This window comes from Chiloscyllium punctatum, chromosome 37 (genome assembly GCF_047496795.1).
Source record: "Chiloscyllium punctatum isolate Juve2018m chromosome 37, sChiPun1.3, whole genome shotgun sequence".
Classification (NCBI taxonomy): domain Eukaryota; kingdom Metazoa; phylum Chordata; class Chondrichthyes; order Orectolobiformes; family Hemiscylliidae; genus Chiloscyllium; species Chiloscyllium punctatum.
In genome coordinates this window covers 46,582,161-46,599,699 of record NC_092775.1, presented here as the reverse complement: position 1 = coordinate 46,599,699, position 17,539 = coordinate 46,582,161, and the positions used below count along the sequence as shown (strand labels likewise).

The 17,539-nt window shown below is 41.7% G+C and overlaps 1 protein-coding gene across 1 annotated transcript in view; it reads right to left on the bottom strand.

The window, feature by feature from the left end:
- Positions 1-17,539, bottom strand: part of hck (HCK proto-oncogene, Src family tyrosine kinase) — a 94,824-nt gene that overhangs the window by 39,807 nt on the left and 37,478 nt on the right. The window contains exons 4-9 of the mRNA XM_072556763.1: positions 17,292-17,391; positions 16,731-16,829; positions 12,765-12,868; positions 10,709-10,858; positions 8,739-8,891; positions 1,152-1,334 (exon numbers count right to left, since the gene is read on the bottom strand). Of these exons, the coding sequence (XP_072412864.1) occupies positions 1,152-1,334; positions 8,739-8,891; positions 10,709-10,858; positions 12,765-12,868; positions 16,731-16,829; positions 17,292-17,391 (789 nt within the window). The remainder of the gene's footprint in view (positions 1-1,151; positions 1,335-8,738; positions 8,892-10,708; positions 10,859-12,764; positions 12,869-16,730; positions 16,830-17,291; positions 17,392-17,539) is intronic.

The window sequence follows — 17,539 nt, the reverse complement described above, 5'->3', positions numbered from 1 at the left end:
CAAGCAGGGTGATGCGAGAATGGGACTTAGTACATTAAAACATGTGCAGTGTTTTGTACTACCTCAAGGGTAGAGCACAGAAAACAGAATAGCTAAGTTTTGAGGTAATGCAGATACAGTAGAACCTCTATTATCTGAGCAAGACGGGCAGGGAATATTTTGTTCGGATAATTGATCTGATCGTAAACAAGCTGTAATTTATGAGTGTCGGTTATCTGAACATTTCTCGGCTGTCCGGCAATGCACACCTTAATGCTGTTTAACGGATAACCGGTCCAATCATTAACAAGTGGTAATTTGAGTAGTGGTTATCGGACATTTCTCAGTTATCCAACAATGCACGCCATTATGCCGTTTAATTGATAACTGAATACTAAGTTGCCTAATGCCATTTTCACAGGATCTTGAGATCTTTTTCAGATAATCCTAACGTTGGATAATTGATGTTTGGGTAATCGAGGTTGTATTGTGTACACCTCGAGACAGATAGTTTGGTCAATGTTGCAGAGGTGGAAACAGATAATCTCTTTGATGGTCCCTGAAGTCACCAATAATTGAACTGCTAGCCAGCAGCCTTTGTGCGTCCAGAAAAAGGAGTCTGCGGTGAACAGGCAGTGGGAGGCCTGAATGTCTAATTTTTCTTTCATGAGATCATTCAAGATTACGAAAAGAAATTCAAACCAGTGATGTCAAGTAGCCAATCTGTTTGAATTATGAACGAAATTGAAAAGACAGGAGAATATTTAGCAGTAGGCAACTCTTGTTTGACAGTGCATATGAAGATTAACAATGCCCATACTATGTTTGCACATTGATAAAACCACAATGGAAAGTGACTTGCTTTGAACTGAAAATCTCCAGTTGCCTGATAAACATCAGTTGGTTACCCAGAAATTGTAATATTTCAGAATAGTCAAGTAATTAAACCTGGTAGAAGTAGATGAGAGCTGCAAGGGTGAACATATTGGATTAAATCTTCAAAAATAAGCACACATGCAGAATAAAGCCTGGTAAGTATTGTGAAGTAATTGGAGCAAATACAATTGTACAAAGTCCTGCAAACCTCCCTCAGGAATGTCATCACCGAACCCAAAGATTTTCAAAACAACTGAAAACAAGAAAGAGCTGTATAAATAGTAGCAGCATATTACCTTTGGCCATGAATTCTGTAATGATGTATATTGGTTCTTCCTTTGTTACCACAGCATTAAGCCGTACCAGCTTATCATGCTGAAGAGACTTCATGAGGTTAGCTTCCATGAGGAAGGCATCCACAGACATGCTGCCCGGCTTCATCGTTTTCACAGCGACTTTAGTATGGTTGTTGTATGTAGCTGAAAAAATTAAATATTTGTCCCATCAGCAAAGTCTGAATTTCAACTTTCAAAGAGAGCGTCAGGATTACTTATTACATTTTCTTCACAGAAACAGTGCCCAACTGACTTCAAAGTTTATCTTAAATTCGGCAATTGCAGATTGCTAGTGTGCATGTTTGAGTTACAGGATATTTTCTTACTTCACTGGGTCTTTGCACTTAATAAACAAATACACTTCCTCCTAGCAAAGGTAACGACCGCTTTTCTTTGGCTTTTTAAAAAAATTCTTGGCTCTTTTCCAGAAGTTATTAGAGAACAGTCAAGTTACCATTAGTGCTGCTCTGCAGTTTCCCCTGGAGGAAACCTCCAATCTTCCAGCTGACTTAGAATGCCTGATTAATATCTTTGCATGCACTTTTTTCCTCTTTGGAAGGATAGCAGTGAAATGTTGGAAAGATTTATTTTTAAAAATGCTCTGCCTGAAGACAGATCAACCATGTGTAGGGCAAGGAAGGAAGGAAGGAAGGAAGGTAGGAAGGTCTGGAATCTATCCCAGCTGGAATAGGGATCAAATCCAATCCTGTTAGCACCAAATTGATTGACACTGGTAGTCTAGGCAACTGAGACAACTGTCTCCCAACAGATCAAAGCTGCTGTGGCAACATACACATTCACACATGCTATGGATTAGCACTAAGAATAGTGATGATAGTATAGAGCCCAGTTTCTTTCCATCACATGGCTGACCAGGAATGTGACCAGGTGTATCTTCATAGAATTAACAGGCTGGTCACCAACATGTTGAAATTGGACATGAACATTTCTTCCACAGCCAATAAATCCTAGACTAGGGCATAGGACCTTTCACTCTGAAGCAGTGACATTAGTCACTGAGCTTCAACACCTTCTCCATTAATGATGAGTTGAGATGATAATTAACTTACGAACATACTTTTCTTCCTGTATTCTTGAGTGACGTTGGCATCATTGGCAAGGTTGGCATTGAGGGCAAGGAGGGTTGTGCAACAAACTAAGTGGTTTGCCAAGTCATTTCAAAAGGGACTGTTAAGAGTCAACCATACATCTGAGAGCCTGGCATCAGATGTAGGACAGACCAGCTTTTAAAAAAAAAAATCAGTAGATTGCTCTCTCAAAAGGGCATTAATAAATTAGATGCACTTTCCAACGATTGACATCTGTTATCCAGTTGCCATTAGACTAGTTTTTAATCCCAGTTTTAATTGCACTTCAATTTGGTCATCTGTGATGGGAATCAAAGTCAGGACTCCATTCAGCGGCAAAACGTAAGATTCTTTTTCCACAAGCAGAGTTGTTATTAACTCAAAACAACAAAACTTCATAGGGGGACAAAAGGATCAGTCTGGAATCAACCATTCTTCACTGCTCTCCAAAAGGCATTATGGTCATAATCAGCTTATACATTTTTAATAATTTTCATTTGTACTTCCTTTAGATTTAAACAATGTCTTTCAAATATGTGGAAGACATTTTGGTATTTTCCAGTCTTTTATTCAGGCAAATCTTTACCCTAAGAAGGGAATTAGTGCAAACAAAACAATGACAGTATAGTCATCGCTCCTGTATTTAAAAAAAAAGTTGCCCACATGATGCTGGAAAGCTAAAATGAAAATAGTCAGTTGTACAGCATGGAAACAGACACTTCAGTCCAACTCATCAATTCCAACCAGATATCCTATATAAAATCTAGTCCCATTTGCCAGCATTTGGTTCATATCCCTCTTAAACCCTTCCTATTCATAAACCCATCCAGACTCCTCTTAAAAATGTTAAAATTTTATCAGTTTCCACCACTTCCACTGGCAGCTCATTCCAAACGCATACCACCCTCTTCTTTAAAAAGCTGCCCCTTAGATGCCTTTTAAATCTTTCCCTCTCACCTTAAACCTATGCCCTCTAGCTTTTAAAACAAAAAAAACTGAAAGAACACCTTGATACAGTAACACTCTCCTCCAGCTTAACTCAAGAACAGTCTGAAGTTTTGGAGAACGTCACCTCAACGATCTGCTTTGTATTCAGTCAAACAAAGTCTGATAGCAGCAGCATTGGAAGCCATTTCCAAATAATGGATCATGTCTGTTACTTTAAAACCCTTGTTTACAATATAGTTACTGGCATCAGCAGAGGCTGATGATCTCTAGTCTGAGTCACAACCATAAACTCTGAAAAATCAAAGTTGACATTCATTCCAAGAGTGTTGTTAAGTCTTTGAGAATAAAATCATAGAAAGCTTACAGCACAAAAAGAAGTCACTTTACATGCTGCATCTGTTAGCGATTTGAGAAGATTTGTAACTCAGGTTGATGGTAAATAAACTCGTTGAGCTTAAAAGGACTGTTTTCAGATCTTTCATCGCCATGACTAGGTAATATCATCATCAGTGGAAGCCTCCAGTAAAGTGCTGGTGGTATGTTCCCACCTCCCTATTTGTAGGTTTTGGTTTCTTAAGGTGGATGATGTCATCTCCAGTTCTTTTTTCAAGGGAAGGTAGATAGGATCTAAATCGGTGTGTGTATTGATGGAGTTCTGGTTTGAATGCCATGCCTCTAAGAATTCACATGCATGTCTTTGTTTTACCTGTCCTCGGAGGTGTGTGTTGTCCCAGTCAAAGTGGTGTCCACCTTTGTCTGTATATATACAGAAACTAGTGATTGTTCGTCGTGTCTTTTGGTGGCCAGTTGGTGTTAGTGTAGCTTGGTGGTACGTTTCCTGCTAGTTTCTTCGATGTAGTTTTTTAAAAAAAAAAACAATTCTTGCATGGTATCTTTCAGACTGGAGGCCTGTAACCAGTGGAGTGTCACAAGGATAACTGCTGCATCCACCATTTTTCATCATTTATAAAAATGATTTGGTTGTGAACAAAGAGGTATAGTTAGTAAGCTTACAGATGACACCAAAACTAGAGGTGTATGGACAGTGAAGATTACCTCAGATTACAATGACATCGTGACCAGATGAGGAGTGGCAGATGGAGTTTAATTTAGATAAATGTGAGGTGCTGTATTTTGGTAAAGCAAATCAGAGCAGGAATTATACACTTGATGGCAAGGTCCTAGGGAGTGTTGCTGAACAAAGAGACCTTGGAGTAAAGGTTCATAGTTCTTTGAAAGTAGAGTTTCAGGTGAATAGAATAGTGAAGGTGGTGTTTGGTATGTTTGCCTTTATTGGTCAGAGCATCCAGTTTAGGAGTGGAGAGATCATGTTGTGGTTGTACAGGACATTGATTAGGCCACTTTGGAATATTACATGCAATTCTAGTCGTCTTCCTATTGAAAGGATGTTGTGAAACTTGAAAGAGTTCAAAAAAGATTTACAAGGATGTTGCCACGACTGGAGGATTTGAGATATAGGGAGAGGCTGAACAGGCTGGGGCAGTTTTCCCTGGAGCTTTGGAGGCTGAGGAGTGACCTTATAGAGGTTTATGAAATCATGTGGGGTGTGGATAGAATAAATAGACAAGGTCTTTCCCCTGGGCTGGGGGAGTCCAGAACTAGAGGGCATAGGTTTAGGGTGAGGGGTGGGGGGGGAAACGATACTAAAGAGACCCAAGGGACAACCTTTCATGCAGAGGGTGAGGAGTGTGTGGAATGGGCTGCCAGAGGAAGTGGTGAAGGCTGATACAATTACAACATTTAAAAAAGGCATCTGGATGGGTACATGAATAGGAAGGATTTAAGAGGGATATGGACCAAGTACTGGTAAATGTGACTCGATTACATTAGGATATCTGGCCAGCATGGACGAGTTGGACCGAAGGGTCTATTTCTGTGCCGTACAACTGACTCCCGATTTAAAAAGGGAAAGAACATTACTACCGTATGCTATCCCAAGCAGAGCCAACTTGGACAATACCAGAGACTTAATGCCTCACTTGGTGGGGGTATCTCCCATGCAGTATTATTAATACACAGGGGAACATGGTGGTTTCATGATAAATGTTACTGAGCTTGTAGTCGGGAGGTCTAAATAATGCCTAGCAACTTGGGGTCCAGTCCCAACATGGCAATTAATGGCCTTTGAAGTGAATTAACTGTCAAAAAAATTGGAATTTAAAAGCTCTCAAAGAGTGACCATGAAATTACTCAGATTGTTAAAATTCATCCGGTACAAAAGGCATCCAGGGGAGTAAGTCTGCATCCATACCTAGCGAAACTTACACGTGATCTAGACTCTCAATAACATGGCTAACCCTGGACTGTCCTCGGAAATGGCCAAATGGTCAACTCAGTTCAAAGGTAATTGGGGTTGGGCAACTAATGCTGGCCTTGCAAGTGATATTCTAAAGAATTCAAAAAGAGATGGTCAATATTTCAGAGGTAGAAAGAAGGTAGAAAACTGGGTCCACTACTTTTCATCATTTATATGAATGTTTTGGATGTGAACATAGGAGGTATAGTTAGTAAACTGGAGGTGTAGTGGACAGCAAAGAATGTTATCTCAGATTACAACGGATCTTGATCAGATGGGCCAATGGGCGGAGAGCTAGAAAGCAGGAGGCTAGAAGAACATAGTAAGCCAGGTAGCATCAGGAAGTGGAGAAGTCTATGTTTGAGTGTAACCCTTCTTCAGGACTGTGGGTGGGTGTAAGTGGAACTGCAGATTAAGTGGGGCAGGGCAGAAAAAGAGAGTGGTGAGGTGTGGACAGGTGATCACAGGTAGAGGGTATGACCTGGTTAGTCGATGGGAAGAATGACTCCGGTTGGTAGTTGGACGGGACGGGATGGGACGGGTCAGAGGAATGGGAGGGAGGGGCTGGTTAGGGAGTCAGGGGATGGGAGAGAGAGGTTATTTGAAATTGGAGAACTCAAATGTTGAGTCCTCCAGGCTGAAGGCTGCCCAGGCGAAAGATATGGGGTTGTTCCTTCAGTTTGCGGTCTGACTCACTGTGGCAATAGAGGAGGCCGGGGACGGTCATGTTGGAAAAGGGAGTGGGAGGGGGAATTAAAATGGGCAGTGACTGGGAGGTCAGGCTGACTCCTGTAGGTCTGGCTGAGATGCTCAGCAAAACATGCCAAGTTTGGTTTTACTAGATGTAGAGAGGACCACATAGGGAGCACCCAGATACAGTAAACTAGGTTGGAGGAGAGGCAGGTGAACTGCTGTCTCATCTAGGAGGATTGTTTGGGGGCCTGGATGGAGGTGGGGTTGGGGGTAATGTACTAGCAGGTTTTGCATCTTTTACAGTTGCAGGGGAAGGTATCGGGGGTTCATATTAGATTACTTAATGTGGAAACAGGCCCTTCGGCCCAACAAGTCCACACCGACCCTCTGAACAGCAATCCACCCAGACCCATTCCCCCACATTTACCCCTTCACCTAACACTACAGGCAATTTAGCATGGCCAATTCACCTAACCTGCACATGTTTGGACTTTGGGAGGAAACCCACGCAAAACACAGGGAGAAGGTGCAAACTCCACACAGACACAGACAGTTTGCCTGAGGCAGGAATTGAACCCAGGTCTCTGGCACTGAGGCAGCAGTGCTATCCACTGTGCCACCCTTCAGTGGGGAGAGTGCCACAAACCAAGGACTGGTAAAGGGACCAGTCCTTGCAGAAGGCAGAAGAGTGGGGAGGGAAAGGCGTTCTTGATGGTGAGGTCTAATTGGAGTGGGCAGAAGTGCTTAAGGATGATACGTTGGATGCGGAGACTGGTGGGGTGGTAGGTGAGGACAAGGGGTCTCTGTCTTTATTCTGTTAATGTGTAGCGGGGTGTGGGGGTTTAGGACAGCAGAATGGGGAGTGGAGGTGGTCTAGCTGGATGACAGGGGGTCAGGGAAGCACGTTCAAAATAGGTGGACACCTACTTTTTGTTTTAAAACATTCTCTTGCAGGATGTGGGTGTTGCTAGGAGAAACCTAGTGCCTGTTTCGAGTTGCAGTTGAGAAGGTGATATTGAGCAGTCTTGACTGTAGTCCACATGCTGTAGGCAGAGAGATGGGACAGTAACTGGTGGAATTGGATTGGTCCTGATTTGTGTACAGGACATACTTGAACAATTTTCCACATTGTCAGGTAGATGCCATTTTTGTAATGGTACTGGAACAGCTTGGCAAAGGATGCAACAGGGTCTGAAGCACAAGTCTTCAGTACTATTGCTGGAATGTTGACAAGGCCTCCCTCCTAGCCCGTCCACATCCTTCTGCAGCCTCCTCACCTCTTCAACACAACCTGCCCCCTCCATCCATCTTTGTGCCATGTGCAAACTTAGCAACAGTGCCCTCAAGTACCTTTGTCCAGATAGCTAACATATAATGCGAATATTTCTGGTCCCAATAAACTGAACTCCACCAGATGCCATCCTGAAAAAGACCCCTTTATCCCTACATTCTGCCTTCTGCTAGTCAGCCAATCCTCGTTCCATGCCAGTACCTTGTCCTTAACACCTACTTTGTTTAGAAGTCTCTTGTACAAAGACCTTCTGGAAATCCAAAGAGATCATGTCCACTGGCTCTTCGATAACTTGCTTGTTACTCCCTCCAAGAATTCTAACAGATGTGTCAAGCATGACCTCCTCTTGAGGAAACTATGCTGACTCAGCCCTATTTTACCATGCACTAAGTACTCAGCAATCTCATGCTTACTAATGGACTTGAAAATTTTACCAATGACAGAGGTCAGGCTAACCAGATATAATTTCACAGCTTCTGCCTCCCTCCCTTCTGAAAATTGGGTGTTCTATTCCTGTCCTCTGGAAAGATCACCACCGGTGCCTCCACAATCTACTTTGGCAACCTGGGGTGTAGTCCATCCAATCCAGGTGAATTGTTCCACATTCCAACATCTCAGCTTCTCCAGCACCTTTCCCTTAGTGATGACAATTACACTCACCCCCACTGCCTGGCTCTCAAAGTTCCATTATGCTGCTGTCTTCAATCGTGAAAACTGATGCAAAGTAATCTAGCTTTGGTAGCTTTACCAGATTGACACCTGATTGTTAGGTATGCCTGGTGCTGCTCCACAGCAGTAATGTAATGACAAGAACTCGACAGTTCAGGTTCTTGAGCAATAGAAGCCACAGGTGTAGTTCTGAGCCTGGAGCAGAACCACATATATGACTACTCTTGAAATACTGAACATCAGGGAAATCCAACTCCAAATTTCAGATCTTGACTTTAATTCCAGGACAACCCACACTTCTATTCTCATTCCATCAAGTGGGCAGTGATTGACAGTGATTCAGCAAGTGCACATCGTGTTTGTGGTGATCAAGCACTCACGCTGTTGTAAAATGGCAGCTGTCTTGTGCTTCAGCCTTTTACAAGCATCTCCGTCACGACAGGAACAATTGTGGTTGCCTTCAGCTGAGTTTTTTGCTTTGTACTTCCTTTAATAGGAGTAAGTCAGAAGCTCAAAAATGTAAGATTATAGGTTTTACTTACCCAACCATACTTCTCCAAATTGCCCAGCTCCAAGCTTTTTATCCAATCTGAGGGAATCTCTTGGAATTTCCCAGGCATCTTTTTCCCATGGTTTCTGAGGCTTTTCACTGATGCAAGGTTTTGTAAGTTTCTGACACAATCCATCCCCTTGCTCTGTTGAAATAATTTAAAAAATTAAGTGAACACATTTTAATAAGAGATTATGTCATAAAACTTGAGCTAAGATAAGGGGCCATCCATTGAGAAAAAGTGTCATCACCTCTGTCTTAAGATGGTTACAATTCTTTGAAACTGCTTGGTGAATGCAGAAGCTTGGGTTTTTTTTTGAAGGCAGAAGTAGATAGTGTCTTGACAAGCAAGGACCAAAGGTTATTGGGGTAGGTAGATTGATGTAGGTCAGCTGACCTTAAGCAGCTTGAAGGGGTCAAGTGACCCCTGCTTGCAATTCATACGCTTGTGTAAATTTTATATTCACTCGTGGGATGGGGGTGTCACTAGCTAGGCCAACATTTATTGCCGATTCCCAATTGCTGACAGGTCAGTTAAGAGTCAATCACATTGCTGTGGATTGACTGTCACAGGCAGGACAAATCAGGCAAGGAGAACAGAGTTCCTTCCCTAAAAAAAGGATTCGTGGACCAAATGGCATTTTTTTCTTTGAAACAATCAACAGTGGTTACATAGTCACCATTCCAGCTTTTTAAAAAGAAACTTCACGTTTCACCATCTGCCATAGTGGGAATTGAACCCACAACACCCCACTGTCAGCCTGAGGCTTTAGATTACTGAACATTATCAATAGGTCACCACATCCCTTCTAATAAAAAGGATCTAAATTTGGACAAGGACAGACCTGAATCTGCAGGTTTTATTTCTCTTGGGTGTTTACATTACCACACTGAAAAGTCTTTCACATAGTCCACGGTTTTATACCAGGCAGCTTGGTATAACACATTTCTTTCTTCTTTCATCAGAATATGCGTCACATGTTTACACAGATTTAACCTCCCACAAAATGATGATATGATCTATTATGCTGCTTGTAAAGTGCCAGATTTTTATTATTAATGTAGCATGCTCTTAACATTACTTTTATATATATATATACTCTGTATATCTTACAATAAGTGTTTCATAGGAATATGAACATGCCACTACATAATGCACAACACATTAATCTACCATTACAATATGCCAGCTTTTCAGGCTATAAAGGTAACAAGATATACTTTGGTCTTCATTCATGAAATGAATGGTTCTGACCTGCAATAGCTGACCTGAGCATTCATTTTATACACAGATGGCAGATACTCTGGATCCACTGATTGTGATGGAGAAATTTAGGCAGGTATTGACAACACCGTTAGGTGCTAGTGGTCACCTGCATCAACTTTGACCCCTCAGACATTTTAGTAGTGGCACAGTAATGGGTTTTCACAGGAGATTACCCAAGACTAAACACCATATGCCTGTGTGGAATACGTGATCCAAGCACAAAGAAACTGTACGATCTAGAATTGGTTTGTTTACAGATTATTAGGAGCAGAACTAGTAATTCAGCTTACCCTGGAACTTAATGAAAAATACATTGTCCAGAAACAGAATTCTCAAAATGGGGGAAAAGCTTTATTCTATATTGTTGAAAACAATAGATCAGGCCCAGATCTTGCTCGGCTTTACCTTCAACTTGATTCCCATTTGTAGTTCATAAATCATGGAAATGCAGTCTAATCTGGCATTCCTCCATACACCATTTGGGCAGAAAAATTAAATCCTTGGCCAAACTCATTCCTGCCGACCAAAGAGTCAGTTTCCATGCTGTATATCTCTTTATTTGTTTAATTTGGGTCACATTTGCACCAAAGAGATGATCAATAAAGGAATTTCAGATAAATAACTGGTACACAAGGACTCTGCAACACTAAGCCTTAGAGAGTAGAGGACTGTTTCACAAATGTGACAATACTCACTTTTATAATGGCTGACCAGGTTGTTTAAAGTGGTGAATGTTATCCGAGGTGATATGTAAAAGCCACCATTGTCCAGAGTACGTATTTTGTAATGCTTCACAGTGTCACCCAACGAAGGGTCAAAATCTCGAACAGAGAGAGAATAGCTACCTAAAATTACAAGCAAAGGAAGATTTCAAAACTACAAATGCATACCATTGTGACAATCATTGTTCTTAATTTTAACAGTTACTTCATCCAATGACATTTGAAAAACAGAGATGGATATTAACAGAGCTGGATATTACATATTCCCACGAGGTGTGTTTTCAACATGTAAAATAATGAGGGTGCCCAGTCAACCATCTTCCTACCCACTCCTGAGCTCAACCATAGAGAGCGAGTGCTGAAAAGGACAGTCCAATCTTCTTTCTACTCACTGATAAATAAAAGAATCAAGGATCATCAGAGTGCACTTTACCCTGATATTTCCCTGCTTATGCTATAAATAATAGTTGGTGTGGACAGGCAGGCAGCCTTTTACTTTCAATGTATTTTTAAAAGTGGGGCAAACAGGAGGTACTGATTCAGAGCGTGCCCTACCCCAGAAGGAAGCAATTCCTTCTTTCCTCCCTTTTGAGGTATTTAAGACCAATCCCTCCAAGGTGGCCAGTCTTACTAGATCTGGGTTGGTTGTTGTCCTAGCCATACCATCTCCAGAGCTCTGACACTGCCAGGGCTTTTGGAGCTGTCAACCAAGTTTTCTGGTAACTTGAGAAGTTAGGACTTCCTGCCACTGAGGGGAAAAACCTCCCATGATCGAAACAGAAATGTAGAAAACAGAAGCAGGGTAAGGCCATTTGGCCCTTGGAGTCTATTCGACCTTTCAATATGATCATGGCTCATCATGCAGTTCCGTTTCTACTTTTTTCCCCATGCCCTTTGATCTCTTTAGCCCTAAGGAATATATCTCAGTCCTTCTTCAACATATTTAAGTGTCTTGACCTCAACCCCATTCTGTGGAAGAGAATTCTACAGATCCACCATTCACTGTGTGAAGAGATTACCCCTCACCATTCCTAAATGCTTACATTGAGAACTCTGGCTCTGGACTCTCCAAGGGTAGGAAATATCCTTCCTGTGTGTTTACCCTGCGCAGTGCTGTTTTAATTTTTCAGGTTTACACAAGATCCCCCTCCTCACTTTTCTGAATGCCACTGAATATAGTCCCAACAGATCCTGTCTCTTTTTATACATCCTGGGAATCAGTGTGGTAAACCATTCATTGCACTTCTTCCATAGCCAGAACATCCTTCTTCAGATATGGTGGTCCAAACTGCACACAATACTCCTGGTATTATCCACTAATTTAGCTCACCCACAGCACATTATAGTTATTAGACAACCTTGTTTAGAGTGTCAGTCAACTTTCTGTCTGGGGGATAGAATAACCTGTGCCCCACAATCTTCCCTCCGTAATTCCTCAATATATTTCTGTTCTGTGAGCATATGCATACCACATCAAGGACAGAGACAGAATAGATAGTGCATACTGATGAAATGTTTTGCATCAACATCTTACATTCAAAGTTTTAGAATTAGAATTCCTACAGTGTAGTTACAGGCCCATCAGCCCAACAAGTCCACACTGACCTTCTGAAGAGTAACCCACCCGGACCCATTCCCCTACCCTATATTTACCCCTGACTAAATGCACCTAGCCTACATATCCCTGAACACTGGGCAACTTAGCATGGCCAATTCACCTGACCAGAACATCTTTGGATTGTGGGATGAAACCAGAGGACCAGGGTAAACCTGGGTCATGGGATGAAACCAGGGAGAACGTGCAAACTCCACACAGTCACCAGAGGCTGGAATCAAACCCGGGTCCTTGGCGCTGAGAGGCAGCAATGCTAACCACTGAGCCACGGTACTGCCCGATTTCTTGTATAGCAAAAGAAAATTAGGAAGAAGATTTCTTCTAACCAAGACGTAACAAAAATTATACAGTACATTAACATAGTAAAGTTCCCCTAGTATGTTGTTATTCTAAACCACATTTCAAAATTCTCACCTTTGGTTGTTTCACTGTCTCGTATCATAAACGAGCCAACTTTATTTCCGGATGCCAAAAGCTGTCTCTCTGCATCCTTTCTACTGACACCTTTGAAGAACCATCTTTGAAGAATACACAGCATTGAGTTAGTAAAGAAAACAAAATCTTTGATTATTATTTCACTTTCTTGAACTTCTCAGTATATCAGAGAGTACTTAAATGTAATTAATTGAATAGTAATATCCACAATCAAAATCAACTAACTTCTTGGTATCAAAACAAGGAAAGAGTGTTTTGATATTCAGTTGAACTGATAGAAGTTCAACTGAATATCATTCAAAATCTCATCTGAATGGTGGTACTCCTTATACAGGAGGTGATCAGTGCTATTCGAAAGTGTCTAAAGTGTGTCAGTCGTGGAGTGGACTTCTGACTTACAGGCAAGTGCACTCATTTGGTCTGAATTCTGTTGTTTCATTGTGCTAGAGTTACAAGGATTCTTCAGTAAAAGATCACATTTAAAATCTTCAAATAGCAATGTGGGCTTTGCATAAAATCATTTTGTAAAAAGAAAAAGGGCAGTATTTTTATTTTAAAAATGAGCATAGGCAGCACTGATGAAAGGTCTATTCAGTACTGTTAACAGTTCCATTGTGAACACAGTCAGAGTGGTACTGCACAGAAACAGACCCTTCCATCCAACTCATCCATGCCAACCAGACATCCCAACATAAAATCTAGTCCCACTTTCCAGCACCAGACTCATCTCCCTCCACACCCTTCCGATTCATACACCCATTGAGATGCCTTTCAAATGTTGCAATTGTACTAGCCTCCACCACTTCCCCAGGCAGCTCCTTCCATACACATACCACCCTCTGTGTGAAAAAGTTGCCCCTTAAGTCTCTTTTACAGCTTTCCCCTCACCTTAAACCTATGCCCTCTAGTTCTGGACTCCCCCCACCCCAGGGAAGACTTTGTCCATTTACCCTCTCCATTCCCCTCTTGATGTTTATAAACATGTATAAGGTCACCCCTCAACCTCTGGCGCTCCAGGGAAAACAGCCCCAGCCAATTCAACCTCTCCCTAAAAGCTCAGATCCTCCAACGCTGGCAACATCCTTGTAAATCTTTTCTGAACCCTTTCAAGTTTCACAACATCCTTTCAATAGGAAGGAAGCTAGAATTGCATGTAATATTCCAAAAGTGGCCTAACCAATGTCCTGTACAGCTGCAACATTACTTCCCAACTCCTGTACTCAATACTCTGACCAATAAAGGAAAGCATACCAAATGCCTTTTTCACTATCCTATCTAACTGACTCCACTTTCAAGGAGCTATGAACCTGCAGTCCAAGGTCTCTTTGTTCAAAAACACTCCCTAGGACCTTACCATTAAGTGTATAAGTCCTGCTAAGATTTGCTTTCCCAAAATGCAGCACTTCGCATTTATTTGAATTAAACTCCAACTGCCACTTCAGCCCATTGGCCCATTGGCCCAGATCCCATTGTAATCTGGGAGGTAGGTTTTCTTCACTATTCACTACACATCCAATTTTGGTGTCATCTGCAAACTTACTAACTGTATCGCTCATGCTCACATCCAAATCATTTATATAAAATGAAGAAAAGAAGTGGACCCAGCACTGATCGTTGTGGCGCTCCACTGGTCACAGGTCTCTAGTCTGAAAAATAACCCTCCACCACGAGGGTGGTCTTCTACCTTTAAGCCAGTTCTGTATCCAAATGGCTAGTTGTTCCTGTATTTCACGAGATCTAACCTTGCTAACCAGTGTTCCATGGAGAACCCAGAGGACATGTCCACTGCTCTGGCCTCACCAATCCTCTTTGTTACTACTTCAAAAAAAAAACTCAATCAAGTTTGGGAGACACGATTTCCCATGCAGAACATAATGCTGACTATCCCTAATCTGTCGCCGCCTTTTCAAATACATGTATATCCTGCCCCTCAGGATTCATTCCAACAGCATGCCCACCACCGACGGGAAGCTCACCGGTCTATTGTCCCCTGGTGTGTCCTTACCACCTTTCTTAAAACAGTGGCGCCATGTTGGCCAACCTCCAGTCTTCTGGCACCTCACCTCTAACTATCAATGATACAAATATCTCAGCAAGGGGCCCAGTAATCACTTCCCTAGCTTCCCAGAGTACAACTGATCAGATGCTGGGGATTTATCCACTTTAATGTATTTCAAGACATCCAGCACTACCTCCTCTGTAATATGGACATTTTAAAATATGTCACCATCTATTTCCCTGCACTCTAGATCTTCCATGCCCTTCTCCACAGTAAACACTGATGCAAAATACTCATTTAGTATCTCCCCAATCTCCTGCGGCTCCACACAAAGGCCACCTTGCTGATGTTTGAGGGGCCCTGTTCTCTCCCTCGTTACCCTTTTGTCCTTAACGTATTTGTAAAAACCCTTTGGATTCTTCTTAACTCTATTTGTCAAAGCTATCCCATGTCCACTTTTTGCCCTCCCGATTTCCCTCTTAATTATACTCCTACTGCCTTTATACTTTAAGGATTCACTTGATCTATCCTGTCTATACAGGACAGAGGATTTCTTTCCTTTTTCTTAACCAAACCCTCAATTTATTTAGTCATCCAGCATTCCCCACCAGGCCTTTCCTTTCACCGTAACAGGAATATACTGTCTCTGGACTCCCATTATTTCATTTCTGAAGGCTTCCCATTTTCCAGCCGTCCCTTTACTTGCAAACATCTGTCCCCATTCAGCTTTTGAAAGTTCTTGCCTAATACTATCAAAATTAGCTTCCTCCAATTTAGAACTTCAGCTCTTCAGGTCCTGTCTATCCTTCATCACTATTTTAAAACTAATAGAATTATGGTCACTGGCCCCAAAGTGCTTGCCCACTGACACTTGTCACCTGCCTTGCCTTATTTCCCAAGATTAGGCCATGTTTTGCGCCTTCTCCAGTAGGTACATCCACATACTGAATAAGAAAACTTCCCTGTACACACTTAACTTCCTCTCGATCTGAACCTGTAACACTATGGCAGTCCCAGTCAACGTTTGGAAAGTTAAAATCCCCCTATTACTCTTACTGATAACTGAAATAATCTTACAAATTTCTTTCTCAATTTTCCTGACTATTTTGGGGGGGGGGGGGGGGAGGGTCTATCATACAATCCCAATAAGGTGATCATCCCTTTCTTATTTCTCATATCCACCCAAACTTCTTCCCTGGATGTATTTCCAGGAATATCCTCCCCAAGTACAGCTCTAATGTTATTCCTTATCAAAAAGGCCACTCTCCCTCCTCTTCGGTCCTTCCTGAAGCATTTGTATCCTGGAACATTAAGCTACCCGTCCTATCCATCCTTGAGCCATGTTTCTGTAATTGCTATGATATCCCAGTCCCATGTTCCCAACCAAGTCTTGAATTCATCTGCCTTCCCTTTTAGGCCTCTTGCATTGAAATAAATGCAGTTTAATTTATCAGTTTTACCTTGTTCGCTGCTTTGTCCCTGTCTGCCCTGACTCACTTCTTTTCTCAACTGTACCAGTCTCAGATTGATCTCTTTCCTCACTATCTCCCTGGGGTCACCCCAACCGTACCACACACTTTGTTTAAATCCTCCTGAACAGCTCTAGCAAATCTCCCTGTCAGTATATTAGTCCTCTTCCAATTCAGGTGCAAATCCATTCTTGTACAGGTCACTTCTACCCCAGAAGAGATTCCAATGATGCAAAAATGGGAATCCTGCTCCCATACACCAGCTCCTCAGCCATGCACAATGCCACTATTCCCTACCTACACATCATACATGAACTCCAGGTGATATTGATGAAGCACATACAAATCAAACGTGTTTCTCCCTTTCAATCCAAAAACACCATTTGTGAATTGGAAGAAAAAGGGTCAACAGAGAGCCCTTAAAAACTATTTGTATTTACATTTGGCTGCAAATGTGAACATTCTACAGATACTCACTCCTCCATTTCCAATGAGTTATCTTTGGCAAAATAGTTACTGGGTATATAACCTTCTTGATTAGTTGTCAAAGACCTTCCCTGCCACCATTCGCCTTGCCTGAAACATTAAAAAAAATTCCATTACCTTTGCTTGATGCAACTGCAGAGAGAGATTTATAGACAACGTACAAGAATGGCAAAAATTATATAAAACGATTGATATAGTATTCACATTGTATCCCAAATGGCTAAAATTTGTTATCATATCTCTCAACATCAAGTCTGCGAGGATAGCTGCACCATTGATCAATGTCAAATATGTTCTTGAACTAAAGAGACAAATTCTGTAAATTTTGGATGGACACCACAAATTGTCCTTTACTTCTGTATAATTAAACATTCAAAGATTAGTTGAAATGTCTGGTTCCCCAAATTCCATTTCAATATATTAACTATTTTATTAAGTTCATGGAGTGTTATACTGTAGTATCTGTTACTTAGATTGTTCCTGTAATTGCTCACAGCCTCCTTCCCATATGCTCAAAATGTTGTTAAAATATAACAGTGAACTCCTACTTACTCTGAGAGCACCTTCACTTTTTCTCCCTTCTTAAAACTCAAGTCTCCTTCATGTATGCCTTCATAATCATATAGCGCAACCACCACCAGGTCGTCACTTCCTGTGATAGAACAGTTCAATTAATTGGAACAACTCTTACAGATAAGAGATCAAGTTTCACATTATCCAATACTAGTCTCCTTTTCTTGTGGCATTGAGAGAGTCTCTGAAATTATGGGGATCCTTCTCTTCTGGCATATGGAATCACA